General features: G+C 61.2%; 1 protein-coding gene across 1 annotated transcript in view; it reads left to right on the top strand.

Annotated features, from left to right (window-relative positions):
- The first annotated feature begins 788 nt into the window (after positions 1-788).
- Positions 789-12737, top strand: part of CCDC172 (coiled-coil domain containing 172) — a 49002-nt gene continuing 37053 nt past the window's right edge. Inside the window, exons 1-4 of the mRNA XM_073681612.1 lie at positions 789-1093; positions 7268-7353; positions 8267-8383; positions 12132-12297. Coding sequence (XP_073537713.1) covers positions 1015-1093; positions 7268-7353; positions 8267-8383; positions 12132-12297 — 448 coding nt within the window. The 5' untranslated portion in view covers positions 789-1014. The remainder of the gene's footprint in view (positions 1094-7267; positions 7354-8266; positions 8384-12131; positions 12298-12737) is intronic.

Raw genomic sequence — 12737 nt, 5'->3', positions numbered from 1 at the left:
CGGCCGCCACCGACGCCCGCCTCACGCCCGGCACTCGGCCACCACCGATGCCCGCCTCACGCCCGGCACTCGGCCACCGACGCCCGCCTCACGCCCGCACTCGGCCACCACCGACGCCCGCCTCACGCCCCGCACTCGGCCACCACCGACGCCCGCCTCACGCCCCGCACTCGGCCACCACCGACGCCCGCCTCACGCCCCGCACTCGGCCACCACCGACGCCCGCCTCACGCCCCGCACTCGGCCACCACCGACGCCCGCCTCACGCCCCGCACTCGGCCACCACCGACGCCCGCCTCACGCCCCGCACTCGGCCACCACCGACGCCCGCCTCACGCCCCGCACTCGGCCACCACCGACGCCCGCCTCACGCCCGGCACTCGGCCACCACCGAAACCCGCCTCACGCCCGGCACTCAGCCACCACCGACGCCCGCCTCACGCCCGGCACTCAGCCACCACCGAAACCCGCCTCACGCCCGGCACTCAGCCACCACCGACGCCCGCCTCACGCCCCGCACTCAGCCACCACCGACGCCCGCCTCACGCCCGGCACTCAGCCACCGACGCCCGCCTCACGCCCGGCACTCAGCCACCACCGACGCCCGCCTCACGCCCGGCACTCAGCCACCACCGACGCCCGCCTCACGCCCGGCACTCAGCCACCACCGACGCCCGCCTCACGCCCGGCACTCAGCCACCACCGACGCCCGCCTCACGCCCGGCACTCAGCCGCCACCGACGCCCGGCACTCGGCCACCGACACCCGCCTCACACCCGGCACTCGGCCACCGACACCCGCCTCACACCCGTCTAGGGCTCCGCACGGGTCGGCACTCACCTCCGGCCTCCCATGGAGAAACAGCGCAGGGGATTCTGGGACGTGGAATCCCGGAAACAGCGGAAATAAAGCGCGGGAAAAGCTCCGGCCACAGAGAGGAGAATCTGAGAGGAAACGGCGGGAACTTGGCGTCACCATAGAGACGGGGCCCCGCATCCTCGGCCACCCCCGGACATGAGTGTGGACGCTCTGTACCAGCACATCATCCTCAGCGAGAAGCGGGCGCAGGAGCAGCGCAAAGTCCTGCAGGAGGGTGAGTGTGACGTCATCTCCTGATAGCGGCCGGTGATGTCATCTCCTGATACCGGCCGGTGACGTCGTCTCCTGATAGCGGCCGGTGATGTCATCTCCTGATAGCGGCCGGTGATGTCGTCTCCTGATAGCGGCCGGTGATGTCATCTCCTGATAGCGGCCGGTGATGTCGTCTCCTGATAGCGGCCGGTGATGTCATCTCCTGATAGCGGCCGGTGATGTCATCTCCTGATAGCGGCCGGTGATGTCATCTCCTGATAGCGGCCGGTGATGTCGTCTCCTGATAGCGGCCGGTGATGTCATCTCCTGATAGCAGCCGGTGACGTCATCTCCTGATAGCGGCCGGCGATGTCGTCTCCTGATAGCGGCCGGTGACATCAGCTCCTGATAGCAGCCGGCGATGTCGTCTCCTGATAGCAGCCGGCGATGTCGTCTCCTGATAGCGGCCTGCGATGTCGTCTCCTGATAGCGGCCGGTGATGTCGTCTCCTGATAGCAGCCGGCGACGTCGTCTCCTGATAGCGGCCTGCGAAGTCGTCTCCTGATAGCGGCCTGCGAAGTCGTCTCCTGATAGCGGCCGGTGATGTCGTCTCCTGATAGCGGCCGGCGATGTCGTCTCCTGATAGCGGCCGGTGATGTCGTCTCCTGATAGCAGCCGGCGACGTCGTCTCCTGATAGCGGCCTGCGAAGTCGTCTCCTGATAGCGGCCTGCGAAGTCGTCTCCTGATAGCGGCCGGTGATGTCGTCTCCTGATAGCAGCCGGCGACGTCGTCTCCTGATAGCAGCCGGTGACGTCATCTCCTGATAGCAGCCGGTGACGTCATCTCCTGATAGCAGCCGGTGACGTCATCTCCTGATAGCAGCCGGTGACGTCATCTCCTGATAGCAGCCGGTGACGTCATCTCCTGATAGCAGCCGGTGACGTCATCTCCTGATAGCAGCCGGTGACGTCATCTCCTGATAGCAGCCGGCGATGTCGTCTCCTGATAGCGGCCGGTGACATCAGCTCCTGATAGCGGCCTGCGATGTCGTCTCCTGATAGCGGCCGGCGATGTCGTCTCCTGATAGCGGCCTGCGATGTCGTCTCCTGATAGCGGCCGGTGACGTCAGCTCCTGATAGCGGCCTGCGACGTCGTCTCCTGATAGCGGCCGGCGATGTCGTCTCCTGATAGCAGCCGGCGACGTTGTCTCCTGATAGCGGCCTGCGAAGTCGTCTCCTGATAGCGGCCGGTGATGTCGTCTCCTGATAGCAGCCGGCGAAGTCGTCTCCTGATAGCGGCCGGTGATGTCGTCTCCTGATAGCAGCCGGCGAAGTCGTCTCCTGATAGCGGCCGGTGATGTCGTCTCCTGATAGCAGCCGGCGACGTCGTCTCCTGATAGCAGCCGGTGACGTCATCTCCTGATAGCAGCCGGTGACGTCATCTCCTGATAGCGGCCGGCGATGTCGTCTCCTGATAGCAGCCGGCGATGTCGTCTCCTGATAGCGGCCGGCGATGTCGTCTCCTGATAGCAGCCGGCGATGTCGTCTCCTGATAGCAGCCGGCGACGTCGTCTCCTGATAGCAGCCGGTGATGTCATCTCCTGATAGCGGCCGGCGATGTCGTCTCCTGATAGCAGCCGGCGATGTCGTCTCCTGATAGCGGCCGGCGATGTCGTCTCCTGATAGCAGCCGGCGATGTCGTCTCCTGATAGCAGCCGGCGACGTCGTCTCCTGATAGCAGCCGGCGACGTCGTCTCCTGATAGCAGCCGGTGATGTCATCTCCTGATAGCATCCGGTGACGTCATCTCCTGATAGCGGCCGGCGATGTCGTCTCCTGATAGCGGCCGGCGATGTCGTCTCCTGATAGCGGCCGGTGATGTCGTCTCCTGATAGCGGCCTGCGATGTCGTCTCCTGATAGCGGCCGGCGATGTCGTCTCCTGATAGCGGCCGGCGATGTCGTCTCCTGATAGCGGCCTGCGAAGTCGTCTCCTGATAGCGGCCTGCGAAGTCGTCTCCTGATAGCGGCCGGTGATGTCGTCTCCTGATAGCGGCCGGTGATGTCGTCTCCTGATAGCGGCCGGTGACGTCAGCTCCTGATAGCGGCCTGCGATGTCGTCTCCTGATAGCGGCCGGCGATGTCGTCTCCTGATAGCGGCCGGCGACGTCGTCTCCTGATAGCGGCCTGCGATGTCGTCTCCTGATAGCGGCCTGCGAAGTCGTCTCCTGATAGCGGCCTGCGAAGTCGTCTCCTGATAGCGGCCTGCGAAGTCGTCTCCTGATAGCGGCCGGTGATGTCGTCTCCTGATAGCGGCCTGCGAAGTCGTCTCCTGATAGCGGCCTGCGAAGTCGTCTCCTGATAGCGGCCTGCGACGTCGTCTTCTGATAGCGGCCTGCGAAGTCGTCTCCTGATAGCGGCCGGTGACGTCAGCTCCTGATAGCGACCGGTGACGTCAGCGCCTGATAGCGACCGGTGACGTCAGCGCCTGATAGCGACCGGTGGTGACGTCAGCGCCTGATAGGGACCGGTGGTGACGTCAGCTCCTGATAGCGGCCGGTGACGTCAGCTCCTGATAGCGGCCGGTGACTTCATCTCCTGATAGCGACCGGTGACGTCTGCTCCTGATAGCGGCCGGCGAAGTCGTCTCCTGATAGCGGCCTGCGATGTCGTCTCCTGATAGCGGCCTGCGACGTCGTCTCCTGATAGCGGCCTGCGACGTCGTCTCCTGATAGCGGCCTGCGATGTCGTCTCCTGATAGCGGCCGGTGATGTTGTCTCCTGATAGCGGCCGGTGACGTCAGCGCCTGATAGGGACCGGTGGTGACGTCAGCTCCTGATAGGGACCGGTGGTGACGTCAGCTCCTGATAGCGGCCGGTGACGTCAGCTCCTGATAGCGGCCGGTGACTTCATCTCCTGATAGCGACCGGTGACGTCTGCTCCTGATAGCGGCCGGTGACGTTAGCTCCTGATAGGGACCGGTGGTGACGTCAGCTCCTGATAGCGGCCGGTGACGTCAGCGCCTGATAGCGGCCGGTGACGTCAGCTCCTGATAGCGGCCGGTGACGTCTGCTCCTGATAGCGGCCGGTGACGTTAGCGCCTAATAGGGACCGGTGGTGACGTCAGCTCCTGATAGCGACCGGTGACGTCAGCTCCTGATAGCAGCCGGTGACGTCAGCTCCTGATAGCAGCCGGTGACGTCATCTCCTGATAGCAGCCGGCGATGTCGTCTCCTGATAGCGGCCGGTGACATCAGCTCCTGATAGCGGCCTGCGATGTCGTCTCCTGATAGCGGCCGGTGACGTCGTCTCCTGATAGCAGCCGGTGACGTCATCTCCTGATAGCAGCCGGCGATGTCGTCTCCTGATAGCGGCCGGTGACATCAGCTCCTGATAGCGGCCTGCGATGTCGTCTCCTGATAGCGGCCGGCGATGTCGTCTCCTGATAGCGGCCGGTGACATCAGCTCCTGATAGCGGCCTGCGATGTCGTCTCCTGATAGCAGCCGGCGATGTCGTCTCCTGATAGCAGCCGGCGATGTCGTCTCCTGATAGCAGCCGGTGACGTCATCTCCTGATAGCAGCCGGTGACGTCATCTCCTGATAGCGGCCGGTGATGTCGTCTCCTGATAGCGGCCGGCGATGTCGTCTCCTGATAGCGGCCGGCGACGTCGTCTCCTGATAGCGGCCTGCGAAGTCGTCTCCTGATAGCGGCCGGTGATGTCGTCTCCTGATAGCGGCCGGTGATGTCGTCTCCTGATAGCGGCCGGTGACGTCAGCTCCTGATAGCGGCCTGCGATGTCGTCTCCTGATAGCGGCCGGCGATGTCGTCTCCTGATAGCGGCCGGCGATGTCGTCTCCTGATAGCAGCCGGCGATGTCGTCTCCTGATAGCGGCCTGCGAAGTCGTCTCCTGATAGCGGCCTGCGAAGTCGTCTCCTGATAGCGGCCTGCGAAGTCGTCTCCTGATAGCGGCCTGCGAAGTCGTCTCCTGATAGCGGCCTGCGAAGTCGTCTCCTGATAGCGGCCGGTGATGTCGTCTCCTGATAGCGGCCGGCGATGTCGTCTCCTGATAGCGGCCGGCGATGTCGTCTCCTGATAGCGGCCTGCGAAGTCGTCTCCTGATAGCGGCCTGCGAAGTCGTCTCCTGATAGCGGCCTGCGACGTCGTCTTCTGATAGCGGCCTGCGAAGTCGTCTCCTGATAGCGGCCGGTGACGTCAGCTCCTGATAGCGACCGGTGACGTCAGCGCCTGATAGCGACCGGTGACGTCAGCGCCTGATAGCGACCGGTGACGTCAGCGCCTGATAGCGACCGGTGGTGACGTCAGCGCCTGATAGGGACCGGTGGTGACGTCAGCTCCTGATAGCGGCCGGTGACGTCAGCTCCTGATAGCGGCCGGTGACTTCATCTCCTGATAGCGACCGGTGACGTCTGCTCCTGATAGCGGCCGGCGAAGTCGTCTCCTGATAGCGGCCTGCGATGTCGTCTCCTGATAGCGGCCTGCGACGTCGTCTCCTGATAGCGGCCTGCGACGTCGTCTCCTGATAGCGGCCTGCGATGTCGTCTCCTGATAGCGGCCTGCGACGTCGTCTCCTGATAGCGGCCGGTGATGTTGTCTCCTGATAGCGGCCGGTGACGTCAGCGCCTGATAGGGACCGGTGGTGACGTCAGCTCCTGATAGGGACCGGTGGTGACGTCAGCTCCTGATAGCGGCCGGTGACGTCAGCTCCTGATAGCGGCCGGTGACTTCATCTCCTGATAGCGACCGGTGACGTCTGCTCCTGATAGCGGCCGGTGACGTTAGCTCCTGATAGGGACCGGTGGTGACGTCAGCTCCTGATAGCGGCCGGTGACGTCAGCGCCTGATAGCGGCCGGTGACGTCTGCTCCTGATAGCGGCCGGTGACGTTAGCGCCTGATAGGGACCGGTGGTGACGTCAGCTCCTGATAGCGACCGGTGACGTCAGCTCCTGATAGCGACCAGTGACGTCAGCGCCTGATAGGGACCGGTGGTGACGTCAGCTCCTGATAGCGGCTGGTGACTTCATCTCCTGATAGTGACCTGTGACGTCAACGCCTGATAGGGACTGGTGGTGACTTCATCTCCTGATAGTGACCTGTGACATCAACGCCTGATAGGGACTGGTGGTGACGTCAGCTCCTGATAGCGGCCGGTGACGTCAGCGCCTGATAGGGAGCGGTGGTGACGTCCGCTCCTGATAGCGACCGGTGACGTCAGCGCCTGATAGGGACCGGTGACGTCAGCGCCTGATGGGGACCGGTGGTGACGTCAGCTCCTGATAGCAGCCGGTGACGTCATCTGATAGCGGCCGGTGACGTCATCTCCTGATAGCGGCCGGTGACGTCATCTCCTGATAGCGACCGGTGACGTCTGCTCCTGATAGCGACCGGTGACGTCTGCTCCTGATAGCGACCGGTGACGTCTGCTCCTGATAGCGACCGGTGACGTCATCTCCTGATAGCGGCCGGTGACGTCTGCTCCTGATAGCGGCCGGTGACGTCTGCTCCTGATAGCGACCGGTGACGTCTGCTCCTGATAGCGACCGGTGACGTCTGTTCCTGATAGCGACCGGTGACGTCTGCTCCTGATAGCGACCGGTGACGTCTGTTCCTGATAGCGACCGGTGACGTCTGCTCCTGATAGCGGCCGGCGACGTCTGCTCCTGATAGCGGCCGGCGACGTCATCTCCTGATAGGGACCGGTGGTGATGTCATCTCCTGATAGGGACCGGTGGTGACGTCATCTCCTGATAGGGACCGGTGGTGATGTCATCTCCTGATAGGGACCGGTGATGTCGTCTCCTGATAGGGACCGGTGACGTCATCTCCTGATAGCGACCGCTGACATCATCTCCTGATAGCGACCGCTGACGTCTGCTGCTGATAGTGGCCGGTGACGTCATCTCCTGATAGCGACTGGTGATGTCATCTCCTGATAGTGACTGTGAGGGGTCCGCGTGTATCAGTAAGGGGTCCGCGTGTATCAGTGAGGGGTCCGCATGTTTCAGTGAGGGTCTGCGAGTAATATTTACGTATATCAGTCGGGGTTGATGGCGCCCCCTGGTTTCCGCACATGTAGGCGGCGTTCACATAGGGCTGTCGTTACACCCGTCTCTGCACGTGGTGCACTCGTTCCCCCGTGTACAGGAGCCGACAACTTGATTCCTCCTCTCCTTATAGTGAAATGTGAAGTCAGCGAATGCCGGGAGAAAATCTTCCAGGTGAGAGGGAATCTGCGATCCGCGAGAGCAGCGCAGGAGATCCGGGTGAGCGGAGTGATCATCGTACAGTATAGAGATATATATATACAGTATATATACTATATATCCATCCAATGCACAGTGCTCAGCATAAATTAGTACACCCCTATAAAAAGTGGCCATTCCCCCAGACGAAGGCACGTAGCCGTGAGGTGCATCACCTATTAGTTTACTGGCTGCGTTGGTGGCGTTATTCTTGAGGAATCTCTGCTCGTCCTATGTTTGTGTGACTTTGTACCTTCTCGCCTGCGTTCTCATTGGTCTTTTCCTCGGGTGTGTTGTGGAGCCATTGTTTTGGATGTCTCACACAGTTTAATCCGCATTTCATTTGTTTTGTATTTTAGTAAAGTTTTGCTTTTACCGCACTCCTCGCTTCGTCTTGCACACTTTTCTTCCCTTTATTCCACATTTGTGGGGTATTCTGTAGTGCAAGATCCCATAGAAAATGTTGATTCTGAAAGTAAACTGAAAGTTTTCTGGTAAATCTGTTGGGGTGTACTTATTTATGCTGAGCACTGTATATGTATGCTTTAGGACATGTGCACATGTTGAATATTTTCAGCAGAAATTTCTGCACCAAAAACGCATCTATATGAAACTGCTCCAAATCTGCAAGGAAAAAATCTGCAGTGTGTGCATGAGATTTCAGAAGTGCCATCGTTTGCTGGTCCTGAGGTGACAGAAGGATCCGCACAAGCCTCATACACAGAGGATCTGGGGCAGGTCTCCCAAGATGTTTGGCACAACCTCCTGCACAGATCATTCCTGGTCAGCAGATAAAAATAAACTATTAACCCTTTTATTTTTGAAGTCTTCTTACTTAGCAGCATTTTTCCCACTTCCGCACATCAGTCTCCTGATAATTCCTCCTCCTGGGTAGTTGATGACTTGATTCTGAACCATTTCTTTACGCTCACAGGTCCCTCTTTTGCTGGAGAAAGGATTTCAGAGAGATCTGATGAAGAAACGTCAGGACGGTCTGGAGATCCAGAAGTGGAGGCTCCTCGGAGAGAATCGGGGTCTCCACTCTGAAGTTGTGGGTATAACCTGTGCGGAGGGTTTGTGTCGTGGCCATGGCTTTAGTGGTGGCAGAGACCATGGTACACGCTGCCGCCATCACAGTGCTGATTGTACGGTAGATCTGTAGTGACGGTGAAGCCCCTCCAGTTCTTGCTGAGTCAAAGCTTTTTCCATCTCTGCGTTCACGTCAGCTGCCGCAGATTGCGTTACCCCCAGCATCAGCGTCCCCTTCACTGTAACATAAGAATAATGCCGCAAAAGTGAAATGCCGCAGGGCCCAAACTGTCAAAAAGTGAGTGTGCGCTGCGTGTCACCAGGACACGACCACATGGTGCGGGCAGATCACTGCTATAAGATGGAGATCTGAACCAGCCTTCCGTCTGCTGAGAAATGTCTGCAGACCCGATCATTAGTGATCATGTGGTGGAGGCTGAAGCCGGCCTGACACAATAGATCAATGTCATATACACCCACCAGACAGCTTTGTACAGGCCTCCCGTATCCCCCAACACATGAACCAGGCCTCCTGTGTCCCCCAACGCATGGACCAGGCCTCCTGTGTCCCCCAACGCATGGTCCAGGCCTCCTGTGTCCCCCAACGCATGGTCCAGGCCCCCTGTGTCCCCCAACGCATGGTCCAGGCCCCCTATGTCCCCCAACGCATGGTCCAGGCCCCCTGTGTCCCCCAACGCATGGTGCAGGCCCCCTGTGTCCCCCAACGCATGGCCCAGGCCCCCTGTGTCCCCCAACGCATGGCCCAGGCCCCCTGTGTCCCCCAACGCATGGTCCAGGCCCCCTGTGTCCCCCAACGCATGGTCCAGGCCCCCTGTGTCCCCCAACGCATGTTCCAGGCCCCCTGTGTCCCCCAACGCATGTTCCAGGCCCCCTGTGTCCCCCAACGCATGGTCCAGGCCCCCTGTGTCCCCCAACGCATGGTCCAGGCCCCCTGTGTCCCCCAACGCATGTTCCAGGCCCCCTGTGTCCCCCAACGCATGGTCCAGGCCCCCTGTGTCCCCCAACGCATGGTCCAGGCCCCCTGTGTCCCCCAACGCATGGTCCAGGCCCCCTGTGTCCCCCGGCGCATGGTCCAGGCCCCCTGTGTCCCCCGGCGCATGGTCCAGGCCCCCTGTGTCCCCCGGCGCATGGTCCAGGCCCCCTGTGTCCCCCGGCGCATGGTCCAGGCCCCCTGTGTCCCCCGGCGCATGGTCCAGGCCCCCTGTGTCCCCCGGCGCATGGTCCAGGCCCCCTGTGTCCCCCGGCGCATGGTCCAGGCCCCCTGTGTCCCCCGGCGCATGGTCCAGGCCTCCTGTGTCCCCCGGCGCATGGTCCAGGCCTCCTGTGTCCCCCGGCGCATGGTCCAGGCCTCCTGTGTCCCCCGGCGCATGGTCCAGGCCTCCTGTGTCCCCCGGCGCATGGTCCAGGCCTCCTGTGTCCCCCGGCGCATGGTCCAGGCCTCCTGTGTCCCCCGGCGCATGGTCCAGGCCTCCTGTGTCCCCCGGCGCATGACTTCAGGGAATGTTTCTCATCTTCGTCTGTTTGTGTGCCAGAGAAGCCGAGCCATCTAGGAGGAGCAGAGAAGCCGAGCCATCTAGGAGGAGCAGAGAAGCCGAGCCATCTAGGAGGAGCAGAGAAGCAGGGCTTTATGGGAAAAGATTTAGTTTTACCTTGAATTTTTTTCATTCAACTATTTGTTCATTCTGGGTTCGGGAGTCCGGTGGGCGGTCCTGTATAACACAGATAGCTGTCAATCACAGATTTGGGCCGCCCCCTGGACTCCCAGAATAAGCAGAGATTTCCTTGGACAGAATATAAGTTCTCCTTATTTTGATGGCACAGGACTCTGTGTCCGTCTGCTCAGCTTCTCTCCTCTGTATTGTGATGCTGGCAGATCATCATGCCGCGTTGAGGCTGCCCGTGGCCTCCTGTGGCCTCAGCCTCCGTCTGTATTATGGCTGCAGTTTACCACTCAGTGCTGTAATTGCTAAAAGACCATAATAGAAATAAATCCGGTGTTTTTGCCGTTCAGCTGCTGAGCCCCAGTGGGGGAGGCTTTGGGTTTAGCTGTAAAATACAGATTTATTTGCACCATTCTTGAAAAGAACAGACTTGTGTGACTGCAGCTTGCAGGACCCCTGACCCCGCTCAGGCTGAGAGCCATTACCGACAGCGGGGAGACGCTTTTAACTCAGCTGGGGGCGATAACTGAATCCTGAGCATCACAAACACCTGCTCCTTCATCCCGGCTCCGAGCGCCGGCCCCAGGACTGAGGCTGGAGGTGAAGCAGGAGAATGGCACTGAGCCGGGGACAGATCGTCCGTGGACACTTCAGCCGGGGACACTTCGGCCACATACATATCGACGGGGACAGATCAGCCGGGGACACTTCGGCCGCAGACAGATCGGCCGCAGACACTTCAGCCGGGGACACTTCGGCCGCATACATATCGACGGGGACAGATCGGCCGCAGACACTTCAGCCGGGGACACTTCGGCCACATACATATCGACGGGGACAGATCAGCCGGGGACAGATCGGCCGCGGACAGATCGGCCGCAGACACTTCAGCCGGGGACACTTCGGCCGCATACATATCGACGGGGACAGATCAGCCGGGGACACTTCGGCCGCGGACAGATCGGCCGCAGACACTTCAGCCGGGGACACTTCGGCCGCATACATATCGACGGGGACAGATCGGCCGGGGACTTACTGGGCTTTTATTTCACCTGTCAGAGATTGTTCTCTTCTGTTTCTCCTCTTCCCATGGAATTCGTAATAATGTAGATAATTACTGGATGGGACTCAGATACCTCTGTGCTCGACTATATGTGCTCCGGGGCCGAGATGTAAGCGCGCTCCGGGCCCCGAGATGTAAGCGCGCTCCGGGCCCCGAGATGTAAGCGCGCCCCGGGCCCCGAGATGTAAGCGCGCTCCGGGGCCGAGATGTAAGCGCGCTCCGGGCCCCGAGATGTAAGCGCGCTCCGGGGCCGAGATGTAAGCGCGCTCCGGGCCCCGAGATGTAAGCGCGCTCCGGGGCCGAGATGTAAGCGCGCTCCGGGCCCCGAGATGTAAGCGCGCTCCGGGCCCCGAGATGTAAGCGCGCTCCGGGCCCCGAGATGTAAGCGCGCTCCGGGCCCCGAGATGTAAGCGCGCTCCGGGCCCCGAGATGTAAGCGCGCTCCGGGCCCCGAGATGTAAGCGCGCTCCAGGGCCCGAGATGTAAGCGCGCTCCGGGCCCCGAGATGTAAGCGCGCTCCGGGGCCCGAGATGTAAGCGCGCTCCGGGGCCCGAGATGTAAGCGCGCTCCGGGGCCCGAGATGTAAGCGCGCTCCGGGGCCCGAGATGTAAGCGCGCTCCGGGGCCCGAGATGTAAGCGCGCTCCGGGGCCCGAGATGTAAGCGCGCTCCGGGGCCCGAGATGTAAGCGCGCTCCGGGGCCCGAGATGTAAGCGCGCTCCAGGGCCCGAGATGTAAGCGCGCTCCAGGGCCCGAGATGTAAGCGCGCTCCGGGCCCCGAGATGTAAGCGCGCTCCGGGCCCTGAGATGTAAGCGCGCTCCGGGCCCCGAGATGTAAGCGCGCTCCGGGCCCCGAGATGTAAGCGCGCTCCGGGCCCCGAGATGTAAGCGCGCTCCGGGCCCCGAGATGTAAGCGCGCTCCGGGCCCCGAGATATAAGTGTGCGCGGGGGAGCAGTTATCCTGCAGTTTACAATAGCTCGTCCGCCCCCAGCACATTCTAGCAGCTGATCTGTTTTATTTTTCTTAGCAAGTGATGAAGGACAAGACGGCATCCGAGGAGGAGATGTTTATGATGGAAGTCATGGATTATAATAGAAATTATGGGCTAACGGTGAATAGAAAGGAGCTTCTTGGAGAACGCGCGGAGGCTGAGAGCCGGAGTCTGGAGGAGGAGGCCGAGGTGCTGGGACAGGGTAAGCGATCCTGGTACCGTGGTTTGGGATCAGCCTAAGCCGCGGAGGCGGACCGGGCCTAAGCCGTGGAGGTGAACCCGGCCTAAGCCGCGGAGGCGGACCGGAACTAAGCCGCGGAGGCAAACCCGGCCTAAGCCGCGGAGGCAAACCCGGGATAAGCCGCGGAGGCGGACCGGGCCTAAGCCGCAGAGGCAAACCAGGCCTAAGCCGCGGAGGGGAACCCGGCCTAAGCCGCGGAGGCGGACCAGGCCTAGAACTTCTGTTTGGGTTCCTGAACATTTATTTCCTGAGTTATATTTTTGAGGTCTCACAGTACATTCTGTATAAGCAGTGTGATGGGCCGGTACATTACTAGGACATTCTGCAGAATTTGTCGGGCCCCGGGGTCCTACCACGAGGCGTCACGTCACCATACACCGGTATCTATTCTTGTGGGTATT

This window comes from Phyllobates terribilis, unplaced genomic scaffold (assembly GCF_046119375.1).
Source record: "Phyllobates terribilis strain yellow unplaced genomic scaffold, ASM4611937v1 Scaffold_5__5_contigs__length_657084704, whole genome shotgun sequence".
Taxonomy (NCBI): domain Eukaryota; kingdom Metazoa; phylum Chordata; class Amphibia; order Anura; family Dendrobatidae; genus Phyllobates; species Phyllobates terribilis.
This window is presented reverse-complemented; position numbering and strand designations above follow the sequence as displayed.